Source organism: Protopterus annectens, chromosome 13.part0 (genome assembly GCF_019279795.1).
Source record: "Protopterus annectens isolate FY-2018-M chromosome 13.part0, PAN1.0, whole genome shotgun sequence".
Lineage (NCBI taxonomy): Eukaryota > Metazoa > Chordata > Ceratodontiformes > Protopteridae > Protopterus > Protopterus annectens.
The window spans coordinates 606,162,394-606,175,636 of record NC_056747.1 but is presented as its reverse complement, the minus strand read 5'-3'; the positions used below and the strand labels follow the sequence as shown (position 1 = coordinate 606,175,636).

The following is a 13,243-nucleotide window of genomic DNA, read 5'->3' as shown; positions in this document are numbered from 1 at the left end:
CATCAACATTATAGAGGTCTTTAGCCTTCTTCTTCATGTCATTAACTCTGCAACCTGTTTTGGAAGACATGACCTTGGCTTGATCTTCCAGTTAGATTTATTTGGCACAAACCTGGAGATATAATTTTATTTAGTCTGAAAACAGTCTTATTGAGTTAATTCTGGGCCTCCCCACAGTAACCTTACCTGGAACTGAAATAATGTATAAATATGGAACTTTATATAATTTGACTACTTGTGATCTGATTCATCTGTTAAGCCATTTCCTTCCGAACTGCATTGTGTAGGACTTAGTAGCATTCCATAACAGTGATGTCCTGATTGTCACATTGTTAGTCCTGTGTAAAGGCTGCTGTGCTCATAAACTTTGCAGTTTCTTGAGACTTTTGTAGAGACTGGAGTGCAGGTAGTGACATACAGGTCTATTTGTGGACAAATTCAGTCTGGATGAATGTTATTCTGTTCATCAGTCTAGAGATACTACTTCACAAGAATGCAGCATTCTTGTCCATTTTTATTTCTCGGGCTTTATATCAAATGGCCATGCTTTTTGGCCAGTCTAGATTCTCTAACATGCTAAATTTTTTTCTCATTATGTTAGTTATCCCATTGCTCTTTTTTTTTGTCAATAACGTTTACCAAATCATGCCAGAAGCTCTGCAGACTGTCTTCTTTGGGCACTACTGTGAAGTGGAATGGTTTGTGTTTTGCCCTGATGACTACAATGAGGTTAGGAGTTTGGTTTTGAACTTTGTTCCCACTTACTGTGGATTGGATCCAGAACTGCCTCAAGTTAAGTACTTTCAGACTGCCCTTGGATCTGTGACTTGTGAGATTGTGTGGTCCTCACTGTTTTGATGTTTCCCATGTTTTTTGACAAGACAGGTGATACATTTATCCTTAAGAAACCATATAATCTTTGGAGTCATCTGGTTTGACAAATCATTGTCCTGTCTCTCACCTTCCCTTTGTTGAGAAGGTTGTTAAGAAATAGTGCAAGCACACAACTCTGTTCCTTTCTCTTAACCTGTAAAATCTAGATCAGTTTTGCTTCAGGAGCTTTTACAGTACTGAGACAGCTCTCACCAAGATGCCGAATAATCTCCTAAGGATGAGTTATCAGCAGTTTTACATCCTATGGGTGAGGTATCAGCAATTTTACATAACCCTGGTATTGTTTGATATCGCAGCTGCATTTATTATGGTGGCGTATGAAGTTCTGGTTGAATTCCTGTGGCTCTCCTATGGCTTAACCAACACAGCCCTTACCTGTTTCACAGTATAGCTGCTGGATCACTTGCAGAAGGTGGTCTCAAGAATTAGCAGTGTCAGGAGGTGCCCTCTGTGATGTGGAGTACCACAAGGTTCTATATCACTGTGGTGCCACTGTTTTTCACCAGCTGCATGCTGTCATCAAGGAAAATCATTAAAAGCAGGGCTTGGTTTGTCATTCTTACCCAGATGATGTCCAAATGTGACTTTTCTTAGGATTTGTTTATTGCTTTTGATACTCATGAGGACTACATAGATGATCCCTTTCAAATTACTTGCTGTCACTGGGTGACCAAGCAATGGCAGTCATGAACTCTTCTCATTTTTCATTTAACCAGTATATGCCTGTAGTATGTTCTCACTGTGTACAGCTTAATGTCTGCTGCAGTACTTGAATGGGCTGCCTTGGTATTACTATGCCTACAGCAGATAAAAGGTGGAAGGTAGTGTCTGTGTGTGTGAGGTCCCTGGGCATTTGGCATGTTGCAGAATCTATATTTAATTTGTTTTAATTAACTATTTACTGAAACATTTGTCAGAAGGTGGGAACTGATTTACTGTTTCATTTTCAGGTGTTTGTCTTTTCGGTATGCTGTAATTCACTACAGCATAACTTGGCAAAGTAAAGTGTATTCATTGTTGTTAGCATACTCAGCCCTGCATGCTTTGCATCCCCTGCATCTAAAGGGAATGCTTACACATTATTAAATAATTTGTCTCCTTTGCTGTGCTGGCAGAGGATTATTAGTGGTTCTCGAGATGCACCTGGAATCATGTGGTCATAGATCTCTTTCCTTTTAAGGCACCACTTCTGTGGAATTCGCTAGTTAGACAACTTCAGGAGTGTGCATCTGTGGCCACTTGAAGAAGTTGCTTAAGACCTTTGTAGTTGAGAAAGTTTAGTTTTAATAGTTGAGGATTATATGCTTTTATTTATTGTATATATTACATTTTGACGGAGTCTTATTTGTATTTATTGCTAAAGTGTCTAGTTTTATTGTGTTGAAGCTTTTGGCTTGAGCCACACCCATAATTAAATATGTTATTGATTGTTGTGACCTTTTACAAAAAGTTAAGATCAAATACCTGCAGTTATTTTTATATAGGTACATTTTATTGCTCAAGTATAGTGAAGTGGGATCTGAAAATGGTGGAAAAGTTCTGAAGTTTGACTGCCAAGAACACAGTTGTTCAGAGATTTTTTTAGGTGGCACTTTGATACTGGATAGTAATATGGATGAGTTTGAGTTGCTGCTTGACATTTTCTTCTACCCCTTGGACTATTTTGCTTCTAAAACTTAATTTTAACCAGTCAGAAAAGGAGAAGAGTATCCATTTTCTTAAAGTCACCTGAGATCATGTTTTGCTGTCTTAAAAGGTTTGATTTGTGCTTTCTTCTGATGTGCAGGTTTCAGAGTTAGTAAAAAAGTACAACCGAGAACATCTCACAGTCTGGGGCAATGCAGATCGTGAAGTAATAAAAAAGTGTATCAGAGAGGTATGTTACTATGAGATTTCAAGATTTAATTGCTTGTTTTTCTTTCAAGTTTCATTTGTTTTACTTTGCCTGTTGCTTTGTATCTGTGATTTTGTTTACTCATTTGTATCCACAGAAAAGCTTTCTTTTTGACAGTCATTTCAAGGTACTCGTTTTATACCAACATATCCTAATATTTTTCTCCAAGACAAAGTTAACGATTTTCTTGATATTTTAGGCTGAAGGTTTGTTGATGTTTGAAACTGAAAGTTATACTGTGGTAAATGATATCTGTTGTCACTGCATCCTGCCTATAGGAAATGAAATCTAGTTAACCTTGATTTGGAAATAATCTCCCTTTGGTCATTGGCTGTGGCGTCATCTTTATAGACTCGGCATGCCCTCCCTGTGTTCCCATGGGTTTTCCCCAAATGCTTCAGTTTTCTCCCTCATCCCAAAGATGTGCATTAAGTGGGTTGGTGACTCTTATGTCGTCTGTAAATGTGTGAGAGGTGGGTTTGAAAGCAAAAGAAGGGATTGACAATCCACTTCCATTCCCTACTTACTAATAAACTTTGTGGATGATGTCTGTTCATGGGATCGCTATAGGAGTTGGATGGAACTCTGCAGCCTCGGATGGGTGATGGAAACATCGCCTTTTGGAGATGATTTCCACAACTTTAAAAAGTGCATATATTTTGTTACCCAAGTGCAGAATTTTATCTATTGTTGCTGTTGTCTTTTTTCTGCTGAGTAAATTTTTTTTATCACTTAGTGCCTGATTTCAATAAAGATTGTAAGTGATGCAGGCGATTTCCATCAGAAAATAATTTTCTGTATATCATTGACCTTCAATGCATGAACCTTGTTAACAGACAAACACACTTGGATCAGGACCACACTGGTTAAATTATTTGTTGGGCTTTTACCAAAGGTGTGGGATAAAGTGTTGCAAAATGCAGAGGAAGATGTAGCTTGATGTCTTTTTTGTAGAGGCAGTAAGTGTTGCATGTTGTAACTTATGTTGGCCATGTAAAAGCAAACCCACTGGATTTCTTCTTCAAATCCTTGCCTGGTAGTACTTTCTGGTCCATCTACATTACGTGCCTAACTGGTGTATACTCGGATGGAAGTAACTTGCATAAATGTCATCTGGAGTTCTGTGGAGGTTGTTTGTCAAGTTTCTTCATAGGCTGCATCTCAGCACTTGTGCACATACATGCCTGCTAGTCTATGCATTTGGTTTTGTAGTCTTTCTCCAAGCCTTTATATATAGTGCATACTGCTATATTACACCCTGGTCTTTACCATGGTGCTCATCAGGATGGAAGGCTTTGTGCTGTCATCTTGAAGGAGGAGTTATTCCTCATGTGCTTAATACTGTCTCCAGTGACTTGCTCCCAGTAGTATGTGCTCAGATCCAATTTTTTTAAAGTTTGTGCAAGTAGTAGTTATGTTAGTGTTCCAACAGTTGCACATAGTATATTTATTGTGTAACACCACTGTTAACTATTCTGTTTCTCATTGAATGAAACTGTCCTGTTTTTTTTTTCTGTCCATAGAACAAAAATATTCCTGTGCTGTTTTGTCTGCAACGTGTCCTTTTCCTTGTTGGGTTGTTTTACACAGGCCTTTTACCATTCATCCCTCTACATGAACAGTTTCTTGAAATTCCAATGCCTTCAATCATAATGAAGTAAGTAATAAAGAACAACCATTTACATGCCACAGTTTTCCATATTTTGCATAATGATAAGTTGTGAAAAAGGGAAACAAAAACAACACTATATTTTCATGAAAAAGCATTTTCAGCAATCATTGTTGTATCAGATAAGTTCTACATTCATATAATCTTTAATCCTGTTGAACCACATAATTCCACTGTTGTTGTTACCATTATTTCTGTATTGCAGTGAACTTTTCAGTCATATTCTTTTGAACATGAATGAGAAAATTGTCTGGGTTTTGTAGTTGGAATTGTTTGGGATAAGTGACTTACCTCTTTTGCTTATTCTGGATTCTATAGTTGGAATTGTTTGGGACAAGTCACTTACCTCTTTTGCTTAATCTACCAAACATTTTATAGGAGCAGGATGTTAAAAAAGAAAGTGAATCAGAGAATGTAACGTGTAGACCTGTACATAATTTTAGATGTACTAAATAAAGTATCTATAGGAAAGAAAATGTGGATTTTAAAACAGCTAGTGGACTTGGACTGGCACTGACCATCAAAATAGGAGAAAACATGACCATATAATCTTTGTAGAGTGCAGAAATTCACAGAGTAACCAGAACTTAAAAACAATTTTAATTCTGCTTTTAGCTCCATAGCTTAGGTACCTTATTTATTGTGACTGAGGACTTGTCATCATTTTTATCCTACCCCAAAATTAATGAAATGTTGAACTATTCAGACACTTCACCTTACCAAACATTGTACATCACATATATTGTTAAATGGTCAAAGCAACATTAAATAAATTGTTCAATTCCTGACTTCTCTTAAACCTCATTCATCATGTATTGTTCCCAAAATTTCCATTTGTTTCTATGTAATTTACTCCTACCCTTTTCTAAAGATCCCACTTCCTGTTCTTGTATCTCTTTTATAATATTTACTACTTCAAGTATAATTGGTTTAGATTTTTATTTCCATTTTCTAGTTATTGCTTTTTTGGCAGCCACAATAATTAAACTTAGCAAGGCCTTACTATGTAAAGATATATATATATATATATATATATATATATATATATATATATATATATATATATATATATGTGTATATATATATATATATATATATATATATATATATATATATATATATATATATATATATATATATATATATCTATATATATATATATGCAATTCAGATCCTGTATCCAAGCTCAAAAAAATATTTTCTTAAGTTACATTCATTTGCTTGCGCAGTATTCCTGACAGAGTAATCTGTAAGAAATGTTTTAAATATACCAGATCATTACACTTTGAGAATATGTATGCTCTAGGGTACCTCTTTTTTTCCCAATATACCTCCAACATTTGCCGTCTAGCTGAGGAAAATTTCTTTGGAGTCTTCTTGGAGTAGAAAACTATCTACGCAAACACTTCCAGGCAAAAATCCTACATTTTCTAGATTTTGTTGCGTACTTGGAAGCCATACATATGCCCTCCCATTCTTTCTTTGTGGATTGCATATCTAATCTCGCTTACCAATCTTTTCTGTCTGACCTGTTATGATTGATTTCTATAGTTATAGTGCAGTATTTTATATGCCCTACTAATTATCCATTTTTTATCATTAGCTTCTGTTCTAGATTCAGTTAAATACTCAACCAGTACAGGTCTCTCATTTAAGATTCCCCTGTCCCTTTCTGTTTCTCTGTAGTCTGATATTAGTCCCTGATAGGGAAGGCAATCGCTAGCCTGCAGTCCAAATGTCTTCTTGGCCTCTTTCCATTCTACTACTTTTCCCTCTGTAATTATTAATTCCCAATACCTTGGTTTCTTTACCAGCATCCTCCAGTAAATTCCAGCCCCCTCTTGCCTACTGTCTGTACCCCTAATTGCAGTTATCCATATTGGCAGAATCTCCTTTCTCCATTCTTGTACTGGCTTGGTTCTTAGTATACTTTCTGCTACTTTATAAATATAATATTCTGTATGACCGTTGTGTTGTTAATTCTCCCTAAGGATCTGCATCCAAAGTCCCATTCTTTCCTTATTTCTTGAATTATCCCTCTGCTTCATCATCATCCCTTTGCACTTTGAATTTTAGCTTTCTGCTTGTGTTATATATAAGAGCCGTAGCTGTGTTCTATCAGAATTCTTAAGCAAATAAGCTGAGAAGTGTGCAGTTTTCTGTTTGACCTCGCTCTCCAAGGGCTGTATGAGCTTTCAAAGCTGGTAAAACACTTTTCACTTGTTTCTGTAACTGGTAGTGCATGGGACTAATAAAACTCTATGCATTTCAAAGAATTATGATCCGGTCTCCAGCCATAGCCCTTTATTATGTGTTCTCTACATTATGCCAAGGTGAATTTCTAGGTATCCATGTCTCAAACACATAAATAAACTGGTTAGCGTAGGAGATCCAATCATAATTCTCTATATTCATACTGCAGCATACTCCATATGAGTTCATGTTGCCCCACTAATAGGGAAGGATGTCTTTTCAACCTTTCTTCTGCCACCAAGCCTTTGGCAGGTCTAGTTTCTGAAACTGTAACATTTATTTTTTGTTGCTTTGGGCTTATCTGTTTTAATTTAAATGGGAGAAATTTTTTATAAGGTATAGTTTGTATAGACGGCTGTCAGTGATAACATTTTAGTGGTTTCACAGTTGCATTGTAATACTGGATGTTCATCGTGTTACACTGTTGCAGTCATGACTGTAGGGTTCTCCCCTGCCGGCAGGCAGTCCTCGGTCGGCCAGAATCCCAAAGTCTGGGTCCAGCGTCGGCTGTTCAGCCATGCTCCCTGATGTCGGAGCGCCAGGAGTACAAAGCTGACAGCCGACGCCATGCTCTCCAGTCTTTCTTGCCATGCGGTGATAGCAGTTCGCAAGTGCCGGTTGGCTGACTCCTGACAATCTTTTCTGAACAAACTTCAGTCCGAAGACTTTCTTCTCCTACTCAAAGCTAAGTACCCCGTTGGAGAAACTTTTTTTCTTGCTCCAGTCTGATGTCAGAAAAAGTTAATAATTGTATTTCATGTGGGAAGCAAATGCCTCATAAGGATTTTCATTCTTACTGTATTCCTTGCTTAGGCCCTGACCACGACGTAGCTAGTTGTTGGTTTTGTGCTAGATTCAATCAACGTACAATTAAACGAAGGTACGATTTTGCATTTCATTACTTCGGTAGGCGTTTTAATTACAAAATGTCGTCTGATACGGTTCCGGCTACCGGAGTTCACAAATGACGCAAGGACAAAGTACAAGCAGAGCCAGCTTCAGGTTCGGCCGTCGTCAGTGAGGCACTCGTCAGTGAGGCGCTTTTGCAGCCCCTGTCGTCGGCCATTTCGGAACCGATGGCCGAAACGGACTCCCACGAGGAGCCAACTAGGCCTTTGAATATTTCTGTTGCAGGACCTTCGGACAATGCTCCTTCGGATGGGTCCAGAGCCGCTGTGCAGGTACCGGCTTCCGAAGGGGTTTTCAGGCCTACTCAGCTTCTAATAAAGGCAAAGACAAAGGCAAAGACTCCTTCCAAATCAAAGACTGCAACACAGGCCTCTTCTGATCCGGCCCCAAGTCACAGAAACAGTTACTTAAGATGGCGGAGGACTTACTTACTATGATTAGGGGTTCATATCCCCCTCCAGATAAAAGGCCAAGGCAGGAAGTTTATTATGACTCCTCTGATCAGGCTTCTGTTTCTTCAGTTTCTTCTTCTGACCAGGAATATTCTTTCCCTCCTTATGAGGATTCTGTTGCTGAGGAATCCATACCTTCAGCTTCTCCCTCTGAGGATTTCTCTTTTGGGGAAACTTTGCATGAAATGAGGGAACATTTCCACTGGGAAGGACAGGAGTATTCGGAATCTAAGAAAAGACTGAGGGATTTTCTTCTTCTTCCCGAACATAGACCCCCTGGCTATTCCTCCTATTTTGGATATTGTGGATGATGCTTTTTCGGAGGCTAACTTAACCCCTGACTCTTTTCCTCCAGCTCCTGTTAAGCCTGACAGATATTACAGGGTTCCTGATTCCCACCAGTTTTTATACAAGAACCCTACTGCTGACCCTGAAACCATTTCTCAGGGTCCAAAGGAAGTTAAGGCCGCTTCTGCTAAAAACCCCATTCCCACTGAGAAGGATTCCAGATCTTTAGAAAGGTGGGGCAAAAAAGTGTACACTTCTGCTACTTTATCTATTAGGGCTTTAAACTGTCAGTTTCATATGCTGAAATTCCAGCAATTTCTCCTGTCTGTTGTGAAACAAAAGCTAACTTCCATTTCCGCCTGTGCAGATGATAAGGAATTACATGACTTAATGCATGCCACTGAACAAGTTGGGAAGCATGGTTTACACTGTGGATTTGATGCCTTGGAGGCTTCTTGTAGGGCTGCTGCCTCTGGCACAGTAATTAGAAGGCATGCATGGTTAAAGGAACAAAATTTGCCAGATCAAGTAAAAGCTAACTTATTGGATGCTCCTGTTCAGCATAATGTTTTGTTTGGATCTAAAGCTGAAGAGGTGATTAAAAAGATGGAGGACAAGGCAAAATCCATGCAAGCAGTTAAAGATTTCTTACAAGTACAGCCACCCAGATTTAGTAGGAATTGTCCTACACAAAATTGGTCCTTTCCCAATTCAGACAGGCCTCAGAGGGGTAGATACAGACGCTCACGAGGAAGGCCTCAAACACAAGCATCTTATAGACCAAGACAGTGGACTGCTTCCACCCCTAGGGGAGGAGAGGACATGTCGCAAGCTCATAGGAAACAGACTCAATGACTCCCTCTGTTGGGCTGCAGGAACTTCTTGCCTGGAAGCCCCTCTTGGAGGAAAACTTGCTCTTTTTCACCTAAATTGGACTCGTATAACCCAAGACAAGTGGGTTCTGGATGTGGTTTCAAGAGGTTACAAATTCCATTTTCATACCCTAACAAGGCCAAGCGGATGGCCAGATCTTCCAAAACATCAATGGACAGAGGCCTTAAACCAGGTGGAATCTCTTTTGGTTATGAAAGCCATAGCACTAGTTCCACTCTCAGAGATGGGACAAGGCTTTTACTCAAGGCTCTTTCTAGTCCCCAGGAAGCAAAATTCATGGAGACCCATTCTGGATCTGTCAGTCTTGAACACTTTTCTAGAGATTCCAAAATTCAAGATGCTAACTCTACAGCAGCTGCTTCCAATGCTGACCAAAAATGCATGGATGGTAACTTTGGATTTAAAGGAGGCATATTTACACATTCCCATCAGGCAGGAACGCAGAAAATACCTCAGGTTCAAGGCCGGATCGAGGCACTTTCAATTCTCTGTGCTGCCCTTTGGATTGTCTACTGCGCCCAGGGTCTTCACCAAATGCCTGGCTCCAGTAATAGCTTATTGCAGACTCAAGGGAATTCAAATTTACCCTTATCTGGACGACTGTCTTATACAGGCAGACAGCAAGGAGGTCTTACTCCAGCATCTACAGTTTGTTCAGAATCTTCTCAAGTTCCTGGGATTCACTGTAAACATAAAAAAGTCAAATTTGACACCCTCACAACAGATAATTTTTCTGGGCGCTTCTCTAAACATAACAACTCAGATGGCATTTCTGATACACGAAAAACAGTTACAGCTGGCTTCAACTTTCAAAACCTTGGCAACTTTAACTCAGCTATCTGCAAGGAGATTCCTGCAGGCTTTGGGTTACATGGCCTCCTGCATCCTTCTCGTACCATGTGCAAGACTACATATGAGGAAAATACAGTGGTACCTAAAAAGTGTATGGTCGCAGCATTGCCACAGTTTAGACATACTGATCTCCGTCCTGCCTTGTCTTCAAAAGGAATTCCTTTGGTGGTCCAAGGCATGTACTCTAAACAAAGGAAAACCCTTCTGTCTGCCTCCGGCCACTCAGATACTAACCACGGATGCCTCAGATTATGCATGGGGGGAGCCCATTTTCAGGGCAACTGTCTGCAGGGCCTTTGGACAAAGGATCAGAAGCACCTGTGTGGAAAAATACTGAAGTTCAACATATTTTGTATTCTGTATATAAAGGGTTAAACTGAAATGTTCTGGAAAATGTTGATCACTGAGGAATGCAGAAGTTAATCTTAAACAGCTGATAAGAAAGTTAATGTTGCAAGAATAACTGTGGTACTAGCTGGTAAAAACAAGTAATCAAGCTATCACTTCTAATGAATGTTCTGTGTGCTATGTGTGTGTACATGCAGAAGGGTATATAAAAGCAGAACTCAAAGTACAAGTAGCCAGACTGCTGGCATACTACTATCATGTAGCAGGTCTCCATGCATGTAAAATAAAGCTGTTTTACTTGCTTACAAGAACTTGGTGTGATTCTTCCAGAATATGTTAGAAGAGTAAAATCTTTCGACAACCTGCATATCAATTTAAAGGAAATGTTAGCCGTTCAGAAAGCTCTGTTGGCCTTCAGGAATCTTCTACAACCAGGACAACTACTAATACGACAGACAACACCACAGTTATGTGGTACATAAACAAGCAAGGGGGATCTCATTCCTACCCCCTTTGCAGACTAGCCATGGATCTATGGAACACAGATCTAGCTTGCATTCTGGACCATCAAGCTCAGTTTCTACCAGGGAAGCAAAACTTCCTGGCAGACAGTCTGAGCAGAAACCTTTTGGACCCACACGAGTGGATGCTGGACACCGAAATATTCAGTATGATAACAGCAGTCTGGGGATGTCCTCACATAGACCTCTTTGCATCCCAACTCAATCATCAACTACAGATTTTTTGCACCAGGACTTTCCACGAACAAGCTTGGAAAGTGGATGCACTATCATTCAGTTGGAGAAACCTCTCGGGATTTGCCTTTCCGCCTCTTCCTCTTCTTCCACAGGTATTATTAAAGATCAAACAGGACAAACCCAAGATGATAATCTTGATGGCCCCAAATTGGCCTCGACAGTTTTGGTACCCAACTCTGAAAAACCTATGTCTGGAGCCCCCTTGGGTTTTACCACAGACTCCGAACCTTCTGTCCCAGCACCAGGGTCAGGTTCTACACTCCCATGTCAGAACTCTCAGCCTGGTGGCCTGGTTAATCCAGGGTTTTTGATTCATTGTATCCTACCCAAGCAGGTTATGGATGTCATTTTAGAAGCCAGACGTCCTAGCACTAGAAAATCTTATGCAGGAAAATGGAAAAGATTTTGTTCCTGGATGCAGGCTCAGGATTCTGATCCTCTTCTTCCTAACATTCCTTTGATTTTATTTTACCTGACAGATCTCTTACATAAGGGTCTCTCTTTTTCTTCCATTAAGATACATGCCTCTGCTATTTCCACTCATTATAATACAGACCCTCCAATCTTTTCCCACCAGCTCATGAGACAGTTTCTCAGAGGAGCTAAGAACCTAAGAACTTAAGACCTCATAGATCTCCTCCCATTCCTGCTTGGGATCGCAACTATGTTTTGGAAAAGCTCACCTTACCTCCTTTTGAGCCTGCTGCCTCTTCTGACATCAAGTTTTTATCTTGGAAAACAGCCATCCTGTTAGCTCTGACCTCTGCCAGGAGAGTTTCAGAGTTGCAAGCTCTTATGGCTGTGGAACCTTATATTATTTTTCATCAAGACAGGGTGTCTTTAGGGACTAATCCTACTTTTATGCCTAAGGTGGCTTCCAAAGTGGCTTTAAATCAAAGTATTCACTTTCCAACTTTTTTCCCCACTCCTCAAAATAAAGGGGAAAGGATCTTACATTCCTTGGATGTACACAGACAACTACGTTTTTACCTGGACAGAACCAAGGACATCAGAAAATCAGAGCAATTGTTTGTTTCTTATGCTTCAAGTTCCCAAGGTAAAGCCATTTCAAAACAGACCATTTCTAAATGGATTGCTCATGGAATCAGATTTTGTTATTCACACCATGGAAAGCAAATCCCAGGGAGTATACGGACTCATTCCACCAGAGCTGCTGCCACTTCAGCTGCCTTCCTCAGGAGAGTTCCTACCAAAGACATTTTGGAAGCTGCAACTTGGAGTACAGTGCATACCTTTTCAAAGCACTACAATCTACATCTCTGCTCTAAGTCTAGGGCAGGCTTTGCTTCTGCAGTCTTGCAGGGCCTTTTAGCCGCCCCTTCTTCTTTATGACCACCTCCCTTTCATTCTGCTTTGGGATTCTACCCTACAGTCATGACTGCAATAGTGAAACACGACGAACATAGTACAGTTGTGTACACTTACCATAAATGTAGATGTTCGAGTGTCTTCACTGTTGCAGTCTGGGTTTCCCTCCCTCCTGTCCCCTCTTATTTTTACTTTTGTGTGGTTCCTTTTTTCACCATTCTTCTGAGGTGTATTTGCAAAGGATATGGGACCTTACTCATTTTGGGACTCCTGACATCTGGGGCAAGAAAAACTGGAGAACATGGCGCCGGCTGTCAGCTTTGTACTCCTGGCGCTCTGACGTCAGGGAGCATGGCTGAACAGCCGACGCCGGACCCAGACTTTGGGATTCTGGCCGACCGAGGACTGCCTGCCGGCAGGGGAGAACCCTACAGTCATGACTGCAACAATGAAGACACTCAAACATCTACATTTATGGTAAGTGTATACAACTGTACTTTCTCTTACTTTGCATTGTGTTTATAAATGTATATTTTTGCTATATTTTTCTGTTTTATTTCTTCTTCTACAAGGAGAAAAGGTTTATCCCTTCATATGATTTGTGTGTTTTTTGCCTGCTTTGTGGAGAAAAGGATCGTAAAATAGGTGACTATACCATTTTTGGATATTCATTCCCACTGCTGTAGCAGAATTTAGGCCATAT

At 40.0% G+C, this 13,243-nt stretch overlaps 1 protein-coding gene across 1 annotated transcript in view; it reads left to right on the top strand.

The window, feature by feature from the left end:
* The window catches only part of GDPD1 (glycerophosphodiester phosphodiesterase domain containing 1), a 1,104,740-nt gene that overhangs the window by 639,247 nt on the left and 452,250 nt on the right, over nucleotides 1–13,243 (top strand). The window contains exons 6-7 of the mRNA XM_044054272.1: nucleotides 2,681–2,770; nucleotides 4,312–4,445. Coding sequence (XP_043910207.1) covers nucleotides 2,681–2,770; nucleotides 4,312–4,445 — 224 coding nt within the window. The remainder of the gene's footprint in view (nucleotides 1–2,680; nucleotides 2,771–4,311; nucleotides 4,446–13,243) is intronic.